The following is a 20,436-nucleotide window of genomic DNA, read 5'->3' on the forward strand; positions in this document are numbered from 1 at the left end:
TGATGCTGTGACTTTGGTCGGGAAACATATCTGCAGTGATAAACATCAGTAAAATTCCTTACTGTGTTCAATTTTCTGACTCAGGCCATTGATGTGATGCCAGTGTTACAGCCTGCTGTTGGTGTTTAAGTTACAATTGTGTACAGAATGATCAGCTGTCCTCTCTTTTATTTAGATACTTCATATATTGTTTTTTATTGCACCCCCTCTGATCAAGTGTTGTGTAAAGGTTATTTCTGAGAGTTTTGACTGCATGCTGCCTGGACTAGGACGCAAAGTCTGGTCTGTGCGTTCACTTTAAAAGATTGACCGAATACGGTAGTGGCCCGGTTTTACCCAGCGATGAGTTATAATCAATAGGTTTATCCAGAGCAAACATAATCTGCAGGGACTAGCTGCACTTCACAGGGACTGTTTTTTATTTCAAATTTCACAGAGATAAATCAACTATTCACACTTTCCACACATCCGCGATAAACCTTAAGTGTCTGCACGCTGCAGAACTGATCAACAGAATCACAGTTGAACCAGTGGTCACGTGTGTTTGTCTGTGACGGAAGAAACAAGGACAAAAATCATCTGATAAGTAAGTTTTAATATTTTTGAAAATGTGGGATGAAAAAAGACATTTTAAACTGTGCACAAGTCATATCTTAATATAATTGTTTGTAACATGACTAAATATACTTTACATGCACATTGATAAGGACACAATTTGTCACTTGTTCTTCTGTGTGCTGTAAATTATTTTATATCTCAACAAAATATTGTTTGGATGTTGGATACTAACTTTGCCACTCCGCTGACATTTTATGCTGATGATACCACAGGTTTTGTAATGTGTGCGTTTGTGTATTATTTTAGGTGAGGCAGCCATGGCAGCTGACTTAGATGTGGTGAACCTGTTTATCATTGCTGGGGGAACACTGGCTATTCCCATTTTGGTCTTTGTCGCCTCCTTCCTTCTCTGGCCCTCAGCTCTCATTAAAGTTTATTACTGGTAAGGTAGATAATTGTAATGTCCTGTCCTCCACCTGTATTTTTAATACTTGATGTGATTCCATCCAAAGTGCCAGAGAAGGGCAAGAGATAATATTTCTCCGATAAATATTTTATAATGAAATGCCCTGGACCGATTGCAAAACATACTTCCATCATCAATAAATGTAATTTGTATTTTTACTGATATATTACACACTGACATGTAAATTTTGTTATCCTTAGTCTTTTCATTTATTTTTTCTGTATCTGCTTTTCCAGAATAAGTATTCCAAATTAGATGATAAAATATGTGCTTTTTATTTCACTGAAGTCCTACAATGACACATTCAAGGGTTTTCAGATCCGACACCCCTATGAGCTGGGCAACATTTATGATGTGACCGAACTATGGTCACGTTTTGGTTAGGTTAAAGAGCAAAAACATTTAAGTGAGGTTTAGGGGAAGATCATGAATTGGGTTAAAATAGGTACTTTTGTAAGGTCAGGGATTGTGGTGAAGATTAAGGGACCCTTGTCATCATGGTTACAATAACAAACACCTGATTTTTGTCCCGATCACTTACACCAAAATTGCTTTAGACTATATGAAGGGATCTCCTTGGTCACAACTCACAGTGACAAATAACCCTTTCAATGTATATATAGACATGTGAATGTTGTACTAAGACTGGCTTGAAAAAATGTGAGCCTGTCCTTTATAAAGGTTAATGTGCCCTTTATGAGCATATGGTGTGAGAAACTGCGTGTCAAGTCACATCAGTGTTATTTTATAGAACCCAAAATCATAAGTTTGCCTCAACACGAAACTCTAAATGCATTTTAGCAGTGAACTAAAAAAAGTCAACATTGGCAACACATGCTCATAAAAATTTGCATCCAAGCCCGTTATCACTCGGCCAAAATTTGAATTCTAGTGAAGACAGTGAACTCTGTGTGTCAGCTCAGATATACATGCTCCCCTACAGGTACTGGAGGAGGACGCTGGGCCTGCAGGTACGCTACGCAGACTGTGGTGGTTATCGCTTCTGTTACTCATACAGAGGAAAGCCTGGGATGAGACCTTCCATTTTAATGCTGCATGGCTTCTCTGCTCACAAGGACACATGGCTCACTGTTGTCAAGGTCAGGGTAACACTGTTGCTTTGAACTCAGGGGACAACCACTCAGCTGATTTCACCTGAAGAGAGATGTTTGTGTTAAGCTTCAAACTATTAAAAAAAAAAAAAAAAGCAGTGATGATGCACAGCTATCACAGCCTGTTAAAACTGTATAATAATGTAAAACCAGGGGGTTTTACTAAGCAAATTTTCCCTGTGCATAAATAGTTTTAGTTCAATCATTTTGAGGACATATGTTGTATATGGAGGCCATAAGAATTTGACTCTTGTAAGCAACTGTAACAACCAATTCTAAAATTTAGTCACCAATTACTACTTCTTGTTGAAATTTTACCACAAAATATCTGGTGTTGAACTATTTTACTCTGAAAAAAATTTATTTCAATTTGTGTGGTTTGAATTTCCTTATATGATATGTCCAGATAATTTCAAAAAAGACTGAGATTGAGATAACCAATCTGAGATAACCAATATTAAATAGGTCTATATTCATGTTGCTCAAAATGGTCATTCTCAGGTTAAAAACTTTTGCAACTTTAATATTTTGGTTCACTCTCACTGGTCTCATAGGTTTGTTTTTGGCTGCAGCAGACAGCTGTACCAGAGAAAAAATTGTAAGAAGCCACTACCTGCTCAGCACCAAATGCAAGAGGAACGCAGTTAAAGAGTAGCTGGTAAACATCGAGCATTTTGCAGCTAAAGAGCCTGATATTTCCCAAAGGAGTTGGGGAAGAAGAAAAACCGAGCTAAAAAGAGAGAATATTGGACTTAATATTCACCAGGTGGCCACAAACATGACTCCAAATGCATGCTAATGTTGCTTAGATATATATAAATAAGCAACTGCATGCTAATAAGTTTGCCATGTCAACTTAAAAGGTGATGATATGTCAATGTTGTTTTCACAACGTATTTGTGCAGCCCCCAAGTGGCTAAAAAACAAGTCATTACACCAATAAATTTCATGAAGTGCTCAGTTGCTTATGACATTCAGATTATTGCAGTCTTTCTTGACCTCCAAACATAAATGAATGGTTTTAAGCTATACTTTGTCTCTTCGACTACTGTAGTATTTACCAAAACATCTGCACCTTGTGTGTGTGGACATGCCTGGCCATGAGGGAACAACACGCACCAACACAGAGGACTATTCCATTCAGGGGCAGGTCAGAAGGATCCATCAGGTACACTGAAGAGAGAGATACTGTATGAAATATATGTATGTATGTATGTCAGGTCTTTAAATCATTCCATCGAAAATCTCTTTTTCCCTCATTCTTCTCAGTTTGTGGAAACCATTCGCTTGAACAGGAAACCTTTCCATCTGGTGGGAACCTCCATGGGTGGAAATGTAGCCGGGGTTTATGCAGCCTGCTATCCTACAGAAATCTGTAGCATGACTCTCATTTGCCCAGACGGTCAGTCACTGTATGTGTGTGTGTATATAACTGTATTATGAGGTGTTGATTAAACTTTATGGTCATTTGAGGCTTCGATTTGTGGTGGTGTTGAATTATATTGCCACATACGTACAGGCATTTCTATTATTTTGTCCACCCTATTCACGTCAATATATTATATATACCTATTTATATATCAGGGTGTACTAAATAACAGAAACACCTCTCTGTACGATACAATACAGTTCAACAGAAGCGTTAACTAAAGTCTCCAGAATAAACATACAATTGAATCAATATGCCTCTAAAACAATTTTAATGAAAACTGAACATTATAACCTTCATGAAAGAGAATTTATTGTAGGACTGTTGGATTAGACTGCATTAACATTGACTGCATTGTTGTTAATTGCCCGACCAGAGAGGGGAACACTCTGGTCCACTGTTACACCACAATCAGTGGTGCTTATCACGCCGTCCCCCGGGCTGCACTGGGCCACTCTGACCATGTGATGGTCCACCTGATTCCCACATACAGGCAGAAACTAAAACTGTGTAAACCTGTTGTGAGGACATCAAAGCAGTGGAGCAGTGAAGCCATAGAGGATCTGCGGGCATGTTTGGACTGCACTGACTGGGAGGTGTTCAGGACTGCTTCCAACAGTCTGGATGAGTTCACAGAGGCTGGGACGTCATACATCAGCTTCTGTGAGGACTGCTGTATCCCATCACGCACCAGGGTGAGTTATAACAATGACAAACCCTGGTTCACAGCTAAGCTCAGTCAGCTCAGGAGGCAAAAGGAGGAAGCTTTCAGGAGTGGGGACAGGGACAAGTTTAAAGAGTCCAAGTACAGGTTTAGCAAAGCGGTGAGAGAAGCTAAACGACTGTACTCTGAGAAACTTCAGCTCCAGTTCTCAGCCAATGACTCTGCTTCTGTCTGGAAAGGGCTCAGACAGATCACTAACTACAAACCTAAACCCCCCCACTCCATTAATGACTTCCGTCTGGCCAACGATCTGAATGAGTTCTACTGCCGCTTTGAAAGACAGTGGGACAAGCCTGACACTAACCTCCACATCAGAGCCACATCAGAACCCCCCTCCTCCCCTACCAAAGGAACATCTCTCTCTATCCTGGAGAGAGATGTCAACAGGCTTTTTAAGAAGCAGAACCCCCACAAAGCAGCCGGTCCTGACTCTGTCTCTCCATCATCCCTGAAGCACTGTGCTGATCAGTTGTCTCCAGTGTTCACGGACATCTTCAACACCTCACTGGAGACCTGCCACGTGCCAGCCTGCTTCAAATCCTCCACCATCATCCCTGTCCCCAAAAAACCAAGGCCCACAGGACTAAATGACTATAGACCCATTGCCCTGACCTCTGTGGTCATGAAATCATTTGAGCGTCTTGTCCTGTCCCACCTCAAATCCATCACTGACCCACTCCTGGACCCCCTGCAGTTCGCCTACAGAGCCAACAGGTCTGTAGACGACGCCGTCAACATGGCTCTCCACTTCATCCTCCAGCACCTGGACTCCTCAGGGACCTATGCCAGGATCCTGTTTGTGGACTTCAGCTCTGCCTTCAACACCATCATCCCGGCTCTGCTGCAGGACAAGCTCTCCCAGCTGAGCGTGCCTGACTCCACCTGCAGGTGGATCACCGACTTCCTGTCTGACAGGAGGCAGCACGTGAAGCTAGGAAAGCACGTGTCTGACTCCCAGACCATCAGCACTGGATCCCCACAAGGCTGCGTTCTTTCTCCTCTGCTCTTCTCCCTGTACACCAACACCTGCACCTCCAGCCATCAGTCTGTCAAGCTCCTGAAGTTTGCAGACGACACCACTCTCATTGGACTCATCTCTGATGGCGATGAGTCTGCCTACAGGTGGGAGACTGAGCGTCTGGTGACCTGGTGCAGGCAGAACAACCTAGAGCTAAACGCTCTGAAGACAGTGGAAATGATAGTGGACTTCAGGAAGAGCCCAGCCCCACCCACCCCCATCACCCTGTGTGACTCCCCCGTGGCTACCGTGGAGCATTTTCGCTTCTTGGGAACCACCATCACACAGGATCTCAAATGGGAGCTAAACATCAGCTCCCTCATCAAAAAAGCTCAGCAGAGGATGTATTTCCTGAGGCAATTGAAGAAGTTCAACCTGCCAAGGACTATGATGGTGAACTTCTACACCTCCATCATCGAGTCCATCCTCACCTCCTCCATCACCATCTGGTACGCTGCTGCCACGGAGAGGGACAATAACAGACTGCAGCGTATCATCCACTCTGCTGAGAAGGTGATTGGCTGCAATCTTCCGTCCCTCCAGGACCTGTACGCCTCAAGGGCTCTGAGGCGTGCAGGGAAGATTGTAGCTGACTCCTCCCACCCTGGACACAAACTCTTTGAGACACTCCCCTCTGGCAGGAGGCTGCGGTCCTTCAGGACCAAAACCTCTCGCCACAAAAATAGCTTCTTCCCATCTGCTATTAGCCTCATCAACAAGGCTAGAGAGCCCCACTGTTGCTGATCAATTGCACCAATCACCAGAAAAAATTCCTTGTATGTGAAAACATACTTGGCAATAAAACTGATTCTGATTCTGATTCTGATTCTGATTCTGATTAGCATTCGCTATGCAACCCTAATAAATTGCCAACTGAGTGTATAATCCAGCAATTAAAATTTTGGACAGGAAGCCGAACACTTTCATGTTCTCAAGAAATTAAATATGTTGAGTTTAGACCATTGCATTACATTTGCTAATATTAAACTCATCTAAAAATGTCTAAATATTCAGGCTCCCGAGGTGCTCAGTGACCTGGCGGCTCCTCTCAGGGTTTCTGGCTCAGGACCACGAGGTGTATCCACTAGGAATTGTGGTGGTGCCCTTTCTTAAATCCTCATTTGGACAGACGGCTCAGAACTCATTGTGACTGAGATCATTTTAAACTCAAGCTGTAACAGTTTTTAAAGGCGGATCAGTCATGTAGCCATACATGATCTGGTGCTTGTTGTCTTATGGTACTTTTATTGTACTGCTGTTTGTAAATTGTGTTTTGTGCATTGTTTGTGTCTTGTGATGTTGTGTATTTTAAAGGCCCATCCAGGGACATGCATTACAATTTAACTTAAGCTATAAAGGCTGTATTATTTCATCATTCATTTTATCCTGCAGGTATAAGACATCCATGTGAGACCAAATTTGACAACCATCTGCAGGACCTGGAGCACAGCAATTACACATTAAACATCCCGTTGATCCCCACTACACCTGAAGAGATGGAGGACATGTTCAGACTTTGTTCCCATGTTCGCTTCAAAATCCCTCAGCAGGTCAGCTCCAGGAATTTCACAATACATCATGATCATAAAATGTGTTTAAGGTCACCAAAAAAGGTACAAAATAATCATGTTTTTGGTTGTTGAAATGCGTTTTCGTTGATTAGATTCTTCAAGGATTGGTAGATGTTCGGGAGCCTCACAACACATTTTACCAAGAAGGTTAGTTCACTTTGGTATCAAAAATTTTTAATTCCCCACGTAAGCATACAGTGTAGTCGATGTGACCTACCAGTGATTTTCTTTCTTTTTTTATTAGTATTTATGGAGATTGTTGGTGAGAAGTCAAGATATGCCTTACAGGATCACTTACATCTGATCACTGCACCTTTACAAGTGATATGGGGCAAACAAGACCAGGTAACTATTATGTTACAGCGGTGTAGCAGATAAATTTGGGCCTTGTACATGCAGTATGTGTCCCCAGCACTAAAACTGAAAACAGGACTAGACCCTGCTACACTCTCTGAGTGACTGACAGGAATTAACACAAGGTGTAATGTTATATAATAACTAGGTTATTGAATATCCCTGATGCTGCTGAAGATTTATTTGTATTGGTTATTTTTGTAAAGACAATAGTAAAGTTACCTGCGAGTAAACTGATCATATTTCACAAGTTAGTACTTGAGAGACATCTTAAGATACAGTTACAAGAACTTATAACTGTATCGTTTAATATATATAATATTCAATAAAACACGCTACTTGATGTTATTGTTGCAAATCTAATTTAAATTTAAACAAATTACTGCTTGAAATGACTTTTTGTAGCCACTTTAAAAGCTGAGCTTATTGGACATCCTCTGTAACATTAGAAGATGGTGAAGAACCTGCAGCTGATAATAATAATAATAATAATTAATTTGATTTTAGATGCCTCTCTGGTAATACAGGGACACGTCACATAAATAAGAATTGAATTTTTTTTGTTATTTAGTTATTTATTAGTATTACAAGTTGCATTTAAAAAATCTGTTAGTCTGATAAAGAACAAACTTCCAGCAACTTCCAGGCTTTTCGAAGGACTTCCCCATGTGGGCCCTATATGGGTACTGAGATCCACTGTTATTACTATACCCTTGATTATGTTCCACTAATACAGTGACTCATCAAAGCCTATGTAAATACAGAGGTGATTACCTGGGGGCTTTTGCTTCTGAACTAATCCTGAGATTCATATGGCCGTGTACCAACTTGTAACCTGAAAGTGGTTGCTCAGGTTTCTCCAGCTGCACAGTTAACATCTGAATAGAGAAATGTCGATGTCAGGATAATCATCCCATGTCTGTCCAGGTGGTGGACGTCTCCGGAGCTTCAGTCATTGCAGAGGCATTACCTGGATGCAGAGTGGACCTGCTGGAGAACTGTGGCCACTCTGTGGTGATGGAGAGGCCTTGTCGGACTGCCAAACTCATCCTGGAGTTCATCATTTTGCAGCAAAATGCCAGGGGTGGCACTAAGAAATCCTCCTGAACAAAAGATTTATAATCATTTCCCTCCATTGTAATGCTTCATGTTTTCCTCACGGGTGACATGCATATGCACACAGATGTCCACCCTTGTAAAAAAAAAAAAAAATTTACATTTATGGCAATAGGCAAGGTTTATACAATAGTGTTCTAGCATTTCTTACATGTTAAAATAAATGGCATTTTATTTGATATGTAAACTAGATGATGATAATAAAAGTCCCATGCATGTATCTGGATGTGGCTGTGTGCCGATGTGTGAATGGTTGTATTCATGCAGAGGTGCCTGTGGTTGCAGCAGGACCTCCTCCCCTCCTCCTCCTCCTCCTCCTCCCCCCTGTTCCTCCTTGTATGCGCAGTTTTGCTGCAGCCCGGAGCCGCGCACAGCTGCCCGGTGCGACCAGCGGCAAACATCAGTGACTATCTGACTGCACCGTTAAATGCCAACCGCTGTCACAGGACGACCGAAGTCGATTAGGCAGGAGAGAAGGCAGGTACGGCTTTCTTTTGAAGTCTGCGTTACTTCCAGGTAGTCTAATTAATTACCCTGGCGTTAACCTTAGTTGGAACAGCAGCTAACGTGAATAGCTCAGGCTGTTAGCCAGTTTAGCATGCTAGCTAGCAAGTGAGTAGCTATCAGCTAGCAGGCGAGGATAAACATTTCCAATGTGATGCTTACGTTGCATGTGGCGCTACATACCTCGGTGCCTCCAAGCTGGATGTGCGACCTCATAACCCCGATCTTTAAAAAAGCATTTTGTCGCTTGCGGCTTGTTAGCCAGCTCGCCTCACAGCAGGGACTGAAATGGACGGAGGCTGGAGGCTACTCTGAGTACTGGCCATCAAACAGTCACATAAACCGGCTTCAGTCGGAGTGATCGGTCCCGCTGCTGCTGTCTAACCGAGTGACTTAGAAAGTGTGAGTCGGTGGCTTCATGTTCATTCAGTAGCGCCAGGTTTCGTTTTCACTTCAGAGGAAGTGTTTATGATTGCTGCTCCTGAATCCCGACCGGTGGACGTGTTCACACGCACGCACACCGTTTATTCTCCACCATGGAAACAAAAGTGGACAAAACAGTCTGATTTAGTTGCTATTCTGAAGCTTTCGGTCATGTCGCATTATCTTCAGCATCAGATAGATCGCTGTTTGTAATGGAAAATGCAGGTGATCATTTTTTTTAAAACTGCAATGATAAATCAACTAAACAACAACAACATAATCTTCAACTAAATTAATGATTTCTTAATTTTTTTATTTATTTTTTTCTGAAGAAAACGGAAAATCTGATGTATTTCTTGGTTGTACATGACAGAAAACTGAATATCTCCAGGTTTGAGACTGATTTCTTTTGAGCAAAACATGAAATTTGAAGATGTAATGTTGTGCTGGTATTCTCTGGCATTTTATGGATAAAAGTAATTGACCGTATTGGAAACAATAATCAAAAGATGTATTGACAATGACAACAAGCGTTAGGTGCTCAAGTGGTTCAAGACCCCGTTGGCTTAAGTTTACGTTCTAAGTTTCAACTTTTAACTCAGGTAAAATGTAGTATGATCGAAAGTTGCCAAACAGCTGCTAAATGGATCTTCAGGTGAATTTGTTTAGCCAAATATAGATCGGTGCTTCGTCAGCAAAAACTGGGAAAACCTGTGAAAGAAACATGTATGCATGTATGTCACAATGACTAACAAATGTTGGGACTTTCGCATTTAACAACAACAAAAAATGTATCACTTGATTTTTGAAATAGTTGTCAGCGTTGCATTTTGCACCTCTAATCCAGTCCAGAGGTGCAAATAAACTAAGTCACATTACAGGACTGGGAATAATTGCTTGAATATAATATGTATGAACATTACTCATGTTACAAAGACAGAGAGTTACCTCAAGCTCTTACGTGTTCTGAAAAGCACATGATTTGACCCTGCCGCTCATTTTCTGCATAACTTTGTTACAGCTCATGTTATTGTGACTGTTTTTTTTTTTTTTTTTTTCACAGGTGAAATTGAAACCATATTTGTTCCCTCTCTATTTTGGTTCTGACCAAGTGGGTTTTGTTCTACAAATGGATAATGGAGACTGGGGCCATAGGGTAAGAGATGGATAGAACTCAGTCAAGTGTATGAGCAATTTCAGGTTTTTCTAATGAAGAAATTTTGTCTGATTTTAATGTTAAATTCTCTCACTTATGAGTTACACCGAGCTGAAAGTAATGCAGTCTGATACAACAGTGCTGTAGTCAATCCTATTTTCACAACAGTTGTACAGTCAGTATTGTTCAAATTTTTTTAATGAGGCATTATCTCTGTAACGCCTCAAGAGAATTTCTTCAAATTTTACATAAACATTCATTTGGACTCACGGATTAACCGATTAGATTTTGGTGGGCACACATCAAAATTCAAGGTCACAATGACCTCATGTTCTTGTAAATGCGATATATATCAGGAATACCCAGATTCAAAGATGAATGCAAACACTGACTTACTTTAACTTAACAAATACATGTGATCGGTAACTTCTTCTCTGCCCCTTTCTGCCCTAGATGACTACTCCTGTTACCTTGAACGTGGGAGGCCACCTCTACACCACGAGTTTATCCACCCTGCAACGCTATCCAGACTCCATGCTGGGCGCCATGTTCAGGGGAGATTTCCCCACAACTCGTGACTCCCAAGGGAATTATTTCATCGATCGTGATGGAACACTTTTCCGGTACATCCTGAACTTCCTGCGGACGTCCGAGCTCACCCTCCCTGTGGACTTCACAGAGACAGACCTCCTGAGGAAAGAAGCGGACTTCTACCAGATCGAACCTTTGATCCAGTGCCTTAACGATCCCAAGCCGCTGTACCCTCCAGACATCTTCGAGCAGGTCGTGGAGCTCTCTAGCACTCGGAAACTGTCGAAGTACTCAAACCCAGTTGCTGTTATCATCACTCAGCTAACCATAACTACCAAGGTACACGCCCTGCTTGAAGGTATTTCCAACAACTTCACCAAGTGGAACAAACACATGATGGACACCAGAGACTGCCAGGTGTCGTTCACCTTCGGACCATGTGACTATCATCAAGAGGTGTCACTGAGGGTTCACCTCATGGACTACATTATGAAACAAGGCTTCACCATCAGAAACACACGTGTACATCACATGAGTGAGCGTGCAAACGAGAACACAGTGGAGCATCACTGGACTTTCTGTAGACCAGCTCACAAAGTTGAAGACTGAGTTACAGCACAGTTGTCTTTTTATATTACACAAATCATCATCAAAAAAGAAATTTGACCCCTGTTTCAGTAACGTATCACCAATAATGATTTTTTTCTCTTATTTTGGTCAGTGTGTTACAGTGAACAAACTTCAAAGTCCAGTGAGTTCATATCAAAACAGTGTTATTGTAGTATAACACTTCTACATATTTGACATTTCTTGAAAAATGAAGAAAGACCCTATAGTTATGATTTTATTCATTTAGGGACACTGTATTATACTCCAATATTGCTAAAATTGTGGGTACATTGATTTTTACGGGAATAATTGTGATTTAATGTGGTACCAATACCTGAAACTGTTTATCCCAAAGTCAGCAATAAAGTGATTGTGAACAGGTATCCATGAATGTAAATTTAGACCACAATTTGGGAGAAAGAAGTCAAAAAGAAGAAATTGTCTTGGTCCCAATCTGGGCTAGAGACACTGAACAAAGAACTGTTTTATGATCCCAATGTGTCAGGAGTGTACTTTTAAAAAAAAAAAAAAATAATGATAATAAATTATCTTTAGCCCAGTTTTTTTCTGGTGAGTTAACAGTAGATCTTAGTCTCTTAGCTCTTTATTACCTCCAAGTACGGTACTATTTCTGAAGACCCTAGTAGTTGTTGCATGTGTCTGACTGTCTTGTATATGTATTTGCTGTGCGTGCTTTGCAATATGATGTCATACTGTTACACTTTAGAGCTCATATCCACAGTGATGTGTTTGGTCATCCCAGCCAAAATAAACCCATTTGTGTATTTGTCAGTCATTAAATTTTGCTTTATGGTTGAATTTTTCACCCTAACTCTGACATTTCGTGCTTGAGCTCATATGGTGTTTCAGCTATTCTAACATCCAACCGCTTCAAAGCTCCTCACAATTGTATGCACCCAAGTTCACAAAACTGTTAAGAGCTACAGAGGGGGACTGCAACTCCTGCTACTTTTTAATCAATATCTGTCTGAATAATACAATGCTGAAGTTAGTTTTCACTTTGTAGTTTGGCTGTTAAGGGAAAGTTAAATTACAATATTGACTGACTGAGTCCCAGTTTTTTTGCACCACTTATTTTTGTGAAAGGATGTTATACATCCCACTTTAAGATTTGTGAAAAGAGCAAAAAAGCAATTTCACAACTTATTTCGCCATCTAGATCACATTAGACTAGGGCTAGATGTAAAAAAACACCTACACTTAGATTAACAGGGAGAGTGACAAAGGCTTCTCTGGGTTATTGTAGTCTAGATTTGACCAGTATAGCGGTTTTTGATCTAGACCGAGGTCTATTGTTGTCAGGAATGGAGACCACGATTTAATCATCCCTTTTTTGTTTTCACAAATAAAATAAAGGTTTTAGAAAGAAAGTGGGTTTCATGTGGCATTAAGGCATTAAGTGGGTGTCCGTCACCCTTTCACAACAGTAAGTGGTGCAAAAATTGGACGACTGGTCGCTCAGTATTCTAACTTAAGTTTCCCTTCAACTGCAGAATTGGCAGCTGCAAACTGGAAGCTATTTTAGCATCTTCATTCAGCATATCCTTTTACAACTGGGAATAAAACCTTTTCTGGCAAAGACACATAAGCAAGATTTATAATGGTGATACAAATGGAGAGCTTGATGTCTTATGTGTGCCGTGCTGCCAGTTGGACTACCTCCTACCACTCACTTTCTGTTCTAAAGCACAAATTAGATGGCAACTAATGTTGGCTTCAATAATGTTTTGTGCTAGAAAACTAATTTCTTTGAGTAATTTGAATGCTGGGAACAAAATGGTTTTGTAATTGCAGTTTTAATAATCAGTTGGGTAAAATAATATATCTTTTGTGAGGGTATTTATTATAAGTCACTGAAAGAATTTACTAATGGTGGTTAATTACCACATAACCTTACGTATATCTGTGTTTTTCTTTCGTATGCCAGTGCAACCCTTTGGCCCATTTGATTTCCACTCAGTGACCTACTTTATTGAATTTCAGTAAAGAAGGCATTAGAAGAGAAATATGCTGAAATGTCCATACATTATTATTATTATTATTTATTATGTGGTTATTATAATACACAATGTACTGGTAAGCATCATCTCAGCAAAGACATGAAAAACAAAAAAAAAGAATTCACGTTGGAAATAGGAAAATATTGTAAAGATGTCCATAATGTTTTTATAGAAAACTGCAGATCTTATATTCCATATAAATGGTAATGTCAGGGTTCTTTTTTGGGGGGCTTCCAGAAATAAGATCAAAGATGAAAAAGAAATCAAAGTTTCAGTCTTAAAGAAAGTTCTATTTCCATCAGCTGCAGAGATAATTGGTATGGATAAACTGCAGTTCATGTGTGAGCTCAAAGTGACCAGCGTTCAGTGAGCAACATCCTGCTTTACAGGAGCCAGTGACAGAAAGCGCACCCAGATGTTACACTGTTTAAAAGAAACTTGTCTTCATGCTAACCAAATATTTACAGATTACAGTTTTGACAGACACAGGCTGCCATAAGAAGCCAAGAGTTGGGTAATTCTTTAATAAGGAAGTCCCATCTAAGAAAAAGAACAAAACGAGTCCCTCCGACCTATTTGTAATTTGTTGTTTTTGATAAGACGCCTTGGTGACTTGATTATATACCATTAATGCAAACCCTTGATTAAATTAATGAAATCCTACAGATGCTGGACCACTATGTCCAAAGTTTTTTGATATGAAAATTCAAAGTAAATTTTGAATGTACAGACTCTGAGGTTGACCATATTTTGTTGCTTGTTGCTTTTATGTCAGTAAAAATGCAGTTATGCATTAATCAATACATTGATTGGCAGGACTTTATAGACCAAAAGCTTTCAAACAAAACTGTCCAACTTAAGAGATTTAGCATTGACCACAAAGTCTGTATTTTGCTGCATCAGTACTGAACCTGTGGCCATTTATTTATTCACAAACTTTCAAGGAAGCAATAACAGGCTATGGTGACCATAATTCCTGTCACATTTAAACATACAAATATTGTTTCTATGTTATTTATGTAGAAAGAAAGGCCAGAATGTCTCTGGAATACCTATTATTATTGCTATTATTTATCATTATTACAATATTATTATTTAAAGTTCTGTATTTATGAATATATTTATATATTAATCATTTTTCTGACTTTTAAAATGCAAATATTGCACTAATGTGTGATCAGAAAAAAAAATATAAAAACAAAACTAACATTATGTGACATTTAACCCTTAGCTGTTTCTTTTTGTATTAATCTTAGTGTTTAGTGGTTTACTGATTAAACCAGAACTCACTTTTTATCACATTATCAGAATCACCACACACACACACACACACACACACACACACACACACACACACACACACACACACATACATAACCTGATTCTATGCTGCATTCACTGAATGTCGGTAAAATGGGAGTTACGAAGCAATCAGCCCTTCTTTCTACTTGGCTAACCTTGTAGCCACACCACATAGACAGAGTAAATTGCGTATTTGTAGCAATTCATTACAAATAAAACAAAGACAAGTAGTGTATATCTCTGATAAAGGTATTAGGCGTATTAATATGAAGTGATGGAACAACACGTGTGTGTGTGTTTTTTTTTTTTTTTTTTCATCAAGTGGGAGACATCGTTGGTGTCAGAAACTCCCCTTATCCCCTAATCAGAATTAGAAGCCGGAGCCTGACGTTCATGAAAGCTTTTTCCACACTCCTCTGCTCCTCGTAATTACAATTTAAACAATATCACCTGAACGCACCGTTACGACGCTACGTGGATGCGTTTGTTTTACGTTCCACTGTCGAGCTGAAGTAGGTTTTACTATTGACAGTCTACGCTACTCCGCCCATTTGCTTTATGCCGGATCTCACAACGAGCGCCCCCTCTCCCGTCCATGGCTCTCATAACATTGTAAAGGACACGGATAAGGTCCGTGCTCTTCTATGCCCACCTGCCTCCAGAGTTTCCCCACAGTTTAAACAGTTTAACGAGTCAAGACTTGTCTGTTAGCTACTATGTCTCACAGAAGTAAAAACCTAAAATATCTACTGAGCCTTGTCCCGGGTAAACGCCGTCTCGGGACGTACAGGTTCCTTCCCATCTTCTTTTGCATCGGAGGGGTAATGGAGTGGATCATGATCAACGTGAGGATAGGGAAGGAGACTTTCTGTGAGTGTAAAATAATAAACTGAGTGTCTGTTCCACAGCTAAGCTTTAGTTTTAAGTCGGTACCCGGCTAGTGTGACGCCTGTTAGCCTGTTAGCCTGTTAGCCTCCGTATGTAGCCTACCTGTTCAGTGCCTGTCACCACGTTAGTTCATCAAATAGCTGATTGACAGTAAATTAACTGGAAGTTTATAATTCTTCTATCACAGTAAACTCAACATTTTGAATCAAAAAATAATCGTCAGATGTATTGGTCATGAATATAATTGTTAGTTGGACTGAATATCATTCCTCATGTTTTCTAACATCAAAGGAAGATGTTACAACAAATGGACACAATATAAACGGAAACTAGGGCACAAAAAATGAGGATGGCTGACCTGTCTTAGTCGATATTTTTAATTCAGCAGTGCAAATCTCTGATATATTTGTTATAAATATATGTTACAGGGCTGCAATTTTGATTTTCTGTCAAATAACTCAATGACTAATTGTTGTAATTGTTGTATTCCGAGGCTATGTAAGGATACAGAGAAATGTTTCTTTTGCAAGAAAACAGTCTCCTATCCCTAGTTTCACTACTCAGCTTGTAAGTAGTTTACTTATTACATCTCTCTACTGATTTGAAAAAGGTCTGCAGGATAACCAACAGAGCTTTTTTCATAGTACAAATTTGACACGTCACAGTAGGAGAACAGGAAGGAAACAGAAGTGGATCAGAAAAGAAAAGAATTATAACTGAATTTCAACAGCTTTAATTTCAGAGTCCTGGTACAGGGAAAGCACTGGTCAAACAAATTTGGCAATCAGTGGCTCAGTGCCATTTGGCAGCGTTACCAGCAGCCTGGAACTGTCTGATCCAAATCGGTTGTTGTGAATGTTTCCAATTACACCTGCGCTTTTCCTAATATGACAAGCCAAAACATCTGCTGTGGAAAAACATCTATGGTGCACGCTGACTCACTCACACCGTCATAGCTTGCAGGGTCACGTGAGTAGAACAGGACCACTGCTCATTTTATTAGTGTCAACTGTACTTTTCCTACTTTGACATGTCAAACTGTCTGCTGCTATTGTTATCAAGACACAGGAGGCAAACATCAGCCATCCACACTGGAGTCTCATTAGGCCACCATATGTCACTGTTTTTTCTCACTGCAGCTTTAACTGTATTAAAACTGACTGTTACAGGTATCTCATTTCAGTCTCGTAATTTTTTCTTTCCTGCCAGATGATGTCTACCGAAGAAAACAATCAGAACGGGAGTACCAGCGGAAGATTGCAGATGGACTGATAGTTCTTAATGAGCCTGCATCCAAGTGAACGACGGTCAGACTTGATATGGACTTCACATGTTTGTTGGAGGACACATTCTTGGACTCTCGCCCCCATTCTTTTTTCGAACTGGCTGGAATGAACTTAAATTTGTTCCTGGGTTACAACAACAACAACAACAACAACCACCACCATATCCTAATTATAAGGTGTGAAGAGTGAAAGGCTGATGGAGAAATCTCTTCCAACATGCAGCTTTTATTGTTTATATGGTCACTGGTTTAAGAGACATTAGGAATACAGCAGTGATAATACCAAAAAATGAAAAGAACAACAATGATCTCATTTCTTCATGATAAAGATGCCCAAGTCTCAGTATTGATTTGTCAGTCTGATAATCTGTTATGTTGAAAACATTGCATAGCACCTGCCAAGACAGAACAGTCTCAGCCAAATTGCAACTGAAGAAAAAAAAACAAAAAACCAAAATAAGCCTTTGTATTTATAGACATAGATTTTATACAGATATGTCTCATACTGGTGGATAGCGCTGATAAGAAACAAAAAACACAAGCTCTTTCTTCCTCTTGTTTAAATCTGTTCTGTCTAATTAGAAAAAAAATATGTTTTCTTGAACTGTACGGTAGAATTGAGTATATAAAATGTAACTTAAGAACTGTATTTTGTAAATGGTGTTTTTACTATATGTATATCTGCATCCTTCAGTTTACACAGAATCCCCCCCCCCCCCCCCCCTAAGGTTTACCTCTGTCAAAAGCATACTTTGGTAAAAATCAGTTGTACCATCCGACAGGGAGAGTCTGCAGACAGATGAAGCTGTTGGGGTGCAGCGACAGCTTGACAGGGTTCCCGTCCAGTCTCACCTGGTCCAGGTTGTGCCGGATGTAGTGACTGGTGTTACCTTTGCAGAACGTCTCATCTGTTATTGCTGAGATCTTGTTGTTCTGCAGGAGGCCAATCCAAGGACACAAAATTAGCCCGTCGTGTAGCTACTACTGGCTCCACAGAGAGGGAAAAATCGAATTGCTTCTATCAGAGCATCTCTGATGAATTGCTGTGATTTCAGTGAATTACAAATGAACTTACTTGCAGATGCACAACATGGAGAGACTCTGGAAGTTGGGGCACTGCTGTTAGTTCATTGTTTCCAAGGTAAAGATATACCAGTCTCGTGAGTTTCTGCAACAACAAAAGACAATTACCATGGATCGGACCATTTGCTGTAACACACATCCAAACAAGCAAACTACAAATGCACTATTACATTTTAATTTACCTTAAAAGCAGTTGCCTTTACACCCTGGGTTTTAAGCTTGTTGAAGTTGGCATTGAATAAAACTAGCTTGGTGGGAAGTGTAGGAAGTTTAGTCAGTCTATTTTCAGCAAGCGTGAGCTCCTCAAGATTGGGAAGTCTGGAAAAGGCTCCATCTTCTATCTCAGAGATGAGATTCCCACTTAAGTCAATTCTTCTTAATGTGGCTGGGAAAAAAAGGGGAGAGAGAGCTTGAAAGGTGACTTTCATATGAGGAGAATTTGTTGAATATTTTTATGACTTCTATTTACCCATGTCCGCAAAGTCCCGATTGCGTATTTTTGTGATTTTGTTGAAACGCGCGTAGAGATATGCAGTTTCCTTTGGCAGCGCTGGGACGGCTGACATTTCAGGATTCACTTCCTCACAGTAAACAGATCCACTCAGGCAAACACACAGGAGACATGTCGGCAACTCTGAAAAGATCACACTGTTTTTTTAATCACTTTGGGTTTTTTATTTATTTATTTATTTTTTTTACATAAACTGCTTTTTGTATTTGTCTTTTGAAAAAGTCAACTAATTGGTCTCAGCAATGTGACTGTGCAGCTTAAAATGCACTACACACAGTTTAGATGAGGACACTTGATCGGCCCCATTATTACATAATATGGGCTTTAGCTACATTCACAAAAATGTGGAAGAATGCCTCAGCAAGTGTTGCGTAATCGGCTTTGAAACAGTTGTTGAAAACTATTTATCTCTTTAAACAAACCTTACCATCAGCCTTTGGAGCTGCGGGGTCAGTGTTTGAGTCTCGAAGGAAGCCATCGTCAGGAAGGTTTACAGTGTCTCTCTGCAAAAAGAAGAAATCTTCATCATAGCTGTAGTTTTCCTCCCATCTCTAGGCTGTTGTGCATTTCTTCCCCTCACTCATTCACACAGTGTTTAACCCCCAGAAGATATTTTTACCTCAGGTTTTGTTGCCTCCACGTATTCATCTTTTGCTGCAGAAGATAGTATCCATGGGAGCACGACAGATGTGAAAATTAAAGTCCTTAATTGCATCATGGTGTCTTGGTGAGAGAAGAGAGTGTTGTCTGCTAGGCAGGGATCTGAGGTACATGTGAGCAGGAAAAATTTTCCATACAGTTTTTATTAAGCTGCCAGAATACCGCTGAGTAAGACAGGGAAACAAACTTTAACTCAATAGGTGCTGTGTTTGTCTCCCTCTCAGTGGCTATGATGACTCTTTAAGACTAAAATACTGTTTGTTTTTTTTTCATTTTTCATTTTTTCTGTGAGCAGCAAACAGACAGAAATTGCGTCTGTTGTTGGTACGTAGACCATATGGAGCAGAAAGTTATGATTAAAATTGAAAAGTGAATACTGCTTTTAGGTTTTACTTTCAGTAACAAAAAGAATGTTGTTACTGGAAAAACAGTGGACCCAGGTTCCAGTAACTGATGGTGAAAGATGGAGTTGTTTTTAAAATGAATTGCCAAAGCAAGCAATGAACTGGAGAGAGAAAACTATTCTGAATATGTCTGTTTTACTTCAATTCACTTAACAACTGAAAAACAGTTAATACACTCTGTCTCTTTAGGAGGGGGCTGTTCCTCTGTGAGGGACCAGACTTTTGTTCGTTCCTTAATTATTCTGCCATTTGTGAGTTCTGAGCTTCTTTCGAGAATATGTCCAGCTATATTCCTTTTTCCGAATTATGATGAACATTTTTCCATTCAAGCATCTGGACAGTTGAGTTTCTTCAACAGAAACTCCAATTTTCCAGCTTTTTTTCTTCAATCTTAAATGAGCACAAGTACCTTTTTTGTCTAGCAGACTTGGATTAACAACATTGGTTGTGGTGTCCACACTTCTCACTTGGAAAACATCCTTGCTTTACAACAGACCATTGCAGCTTCTCTGCATCCAGAGATTGGCCACTTAAGGCAATTGAATCAATTACTGGGTTGTTAGAAAATGAGTTGCCAGCAATCTTGATGATTCACTGACAATGGAAATGTGTTTTTGTGGTTTTGTATTATTACAAATTGAGGTTCTTTGGATTTTGTGTTCTTCAAACAGCACATGCGATTTTAAGATGTTCTCTTGGGTTCTGGGAACC

The 20,436-nt window shown here is 40.0% G+C and overlaps 4 protein-coding genes and 1 long non-coding RNA gene across 9 annotated transcripts; 3 read left to right on the plus strand and 2 right to left on the minus strand.

Moving 5' to 3' along the window:
- Positions 1–450: 450 nt before the first annotated feature.
- abhd6b (abhydrolase domain containing 6, acylglycerol lipase b) lies at positions 451–8,601 on the plus strand. Its single transcript, XM_071476540.1, has 9 exons — positions 451–586; positions 865–1,000; positions 1,968–2,124; positions 3,191–3,304; positions 3,406–3,538; positions 6,700–6,857; positions 6,971–7,025; positions 7,123–7,223; positions 8,160–8,601. The coding sequence occupies exons 2-9, from the start codon at positions 876–878 to the stop codon at positions 8,337–8,339; spliced, it is 1,023 nt and encodes a 340-aa protein (XP_071332641.1). The 5' UTR covers positions 451–586; positions 865–875; the 3' UTR covers positions 8,340–8,601.
- On the minus strand, positions 997–9,176 carry LOC139620731 (uncharacterized). Its single transcript, XR_011690876.1, has 4 exons — positions 9,036–9,176; positions 8,007–8,335; positions 3,212–3,309; positions 997–2,179 (listed from the first exon to the last, which is right to left on the minus strand). It is a non-coding gene; the product is annotated as an uncharacterized lncRNA (long non-coding RNA).
- On the plus strand, positions 8,674–12,372 carry kctd6b (potassium channel tetramerization domain containing 6b). Of its 5 annotated transcripts, none has more exons than XM_071476543.1 (3): positions 8,674–8,825; positions 10,339–10,431; positions 10,885–12,372. In XM_071476543.1, exons 2-3 carry the CDS (start codon positions 10,405–10,407, stop codon positions 11,569–11,571), a joined length of 714 nt encoding a protein of 237 aa, XP_071332644.1. In that variant the 5' UTR covers positions 8,674–8,825; positions 10,339–10,404; the 3' UTR covers positions 11,572–12,372. The 5 variants fall into 5 exon arrangements, with proteins under 5 accessions (XP_071332644.1, XP_071332642.1, XP_071332647.1 ...); XM_071476541.1 differs by having other exon boundaries at positions 8,677–8,829; XM_071476546.1 differs by having other exon boundaries at positions 8,697–8,828; positions 10,375–10,431.
- A 3,090-nt stretch (positions 12,373–15,462) lies between these two features.
- Positions 15,463–17,714, plus strand: LOC139620737 (ubiquinol-cytochrome c reductase complex assembly factor 5). Its single transcript, XM_071476553.1, has 2 exons — positions 15,463–15,764; positions 16,992–17,714. Exons 1-2 carry the CDS (start codon positions 15,611–15,613, stop codon positions 17,081–17,083), a joined length of 246 nt encoding a protein of 81 aa, XP_071332654.1. The 5' UTR covers positions 15,463–15,610; the 3' UTR covers positions 17,084–17,714.
- ognb (osteoglycin, paralog b) lies at positions 17,278–19,608 on the minus strand. The gene is made up of 6 exons (XM_071476550.1): positions 19,281–19,608; positions 19,089–19,164; positions 18,620–18,784; positions 18,333–18,535; positions 18,143–18,235; positions 17,278–18,000 (listed from the first exon to the last, which is right to left on the minus strand). The coding sequence occupies exons 1-6, from the start codon at positions 19,377–19,379 to the stop codon at positions 17,830–17,832; spliced, it is 807 nt and encodes a 268-aa protein (XP_071332651.1). The 5' UTR covers positions 19,380–19,608; the 3' UTR covers positions 17,278–17,829.
- Between the last annotated feature and the right edge of the window lie 828 nt (positions 19,609–20,436).

The sequence above is a fragment of the Trachinotus anak genome, unplaced genomic scaffold (assembly GCF_046630095.1).
Source record: "Trachinotus anak isolate AG129_WGS33_773 ecotype Australia unplaced genomic scaffold, CSIRO_AGI_Tana_v1 ptg000004l, whole genome shotgun sequence".
NCBI lineage: Eukaryota > Metazoa > Chordata > Actinopteri > Carangiformes > Carangidae > Trachinotus > Trachinotus anak.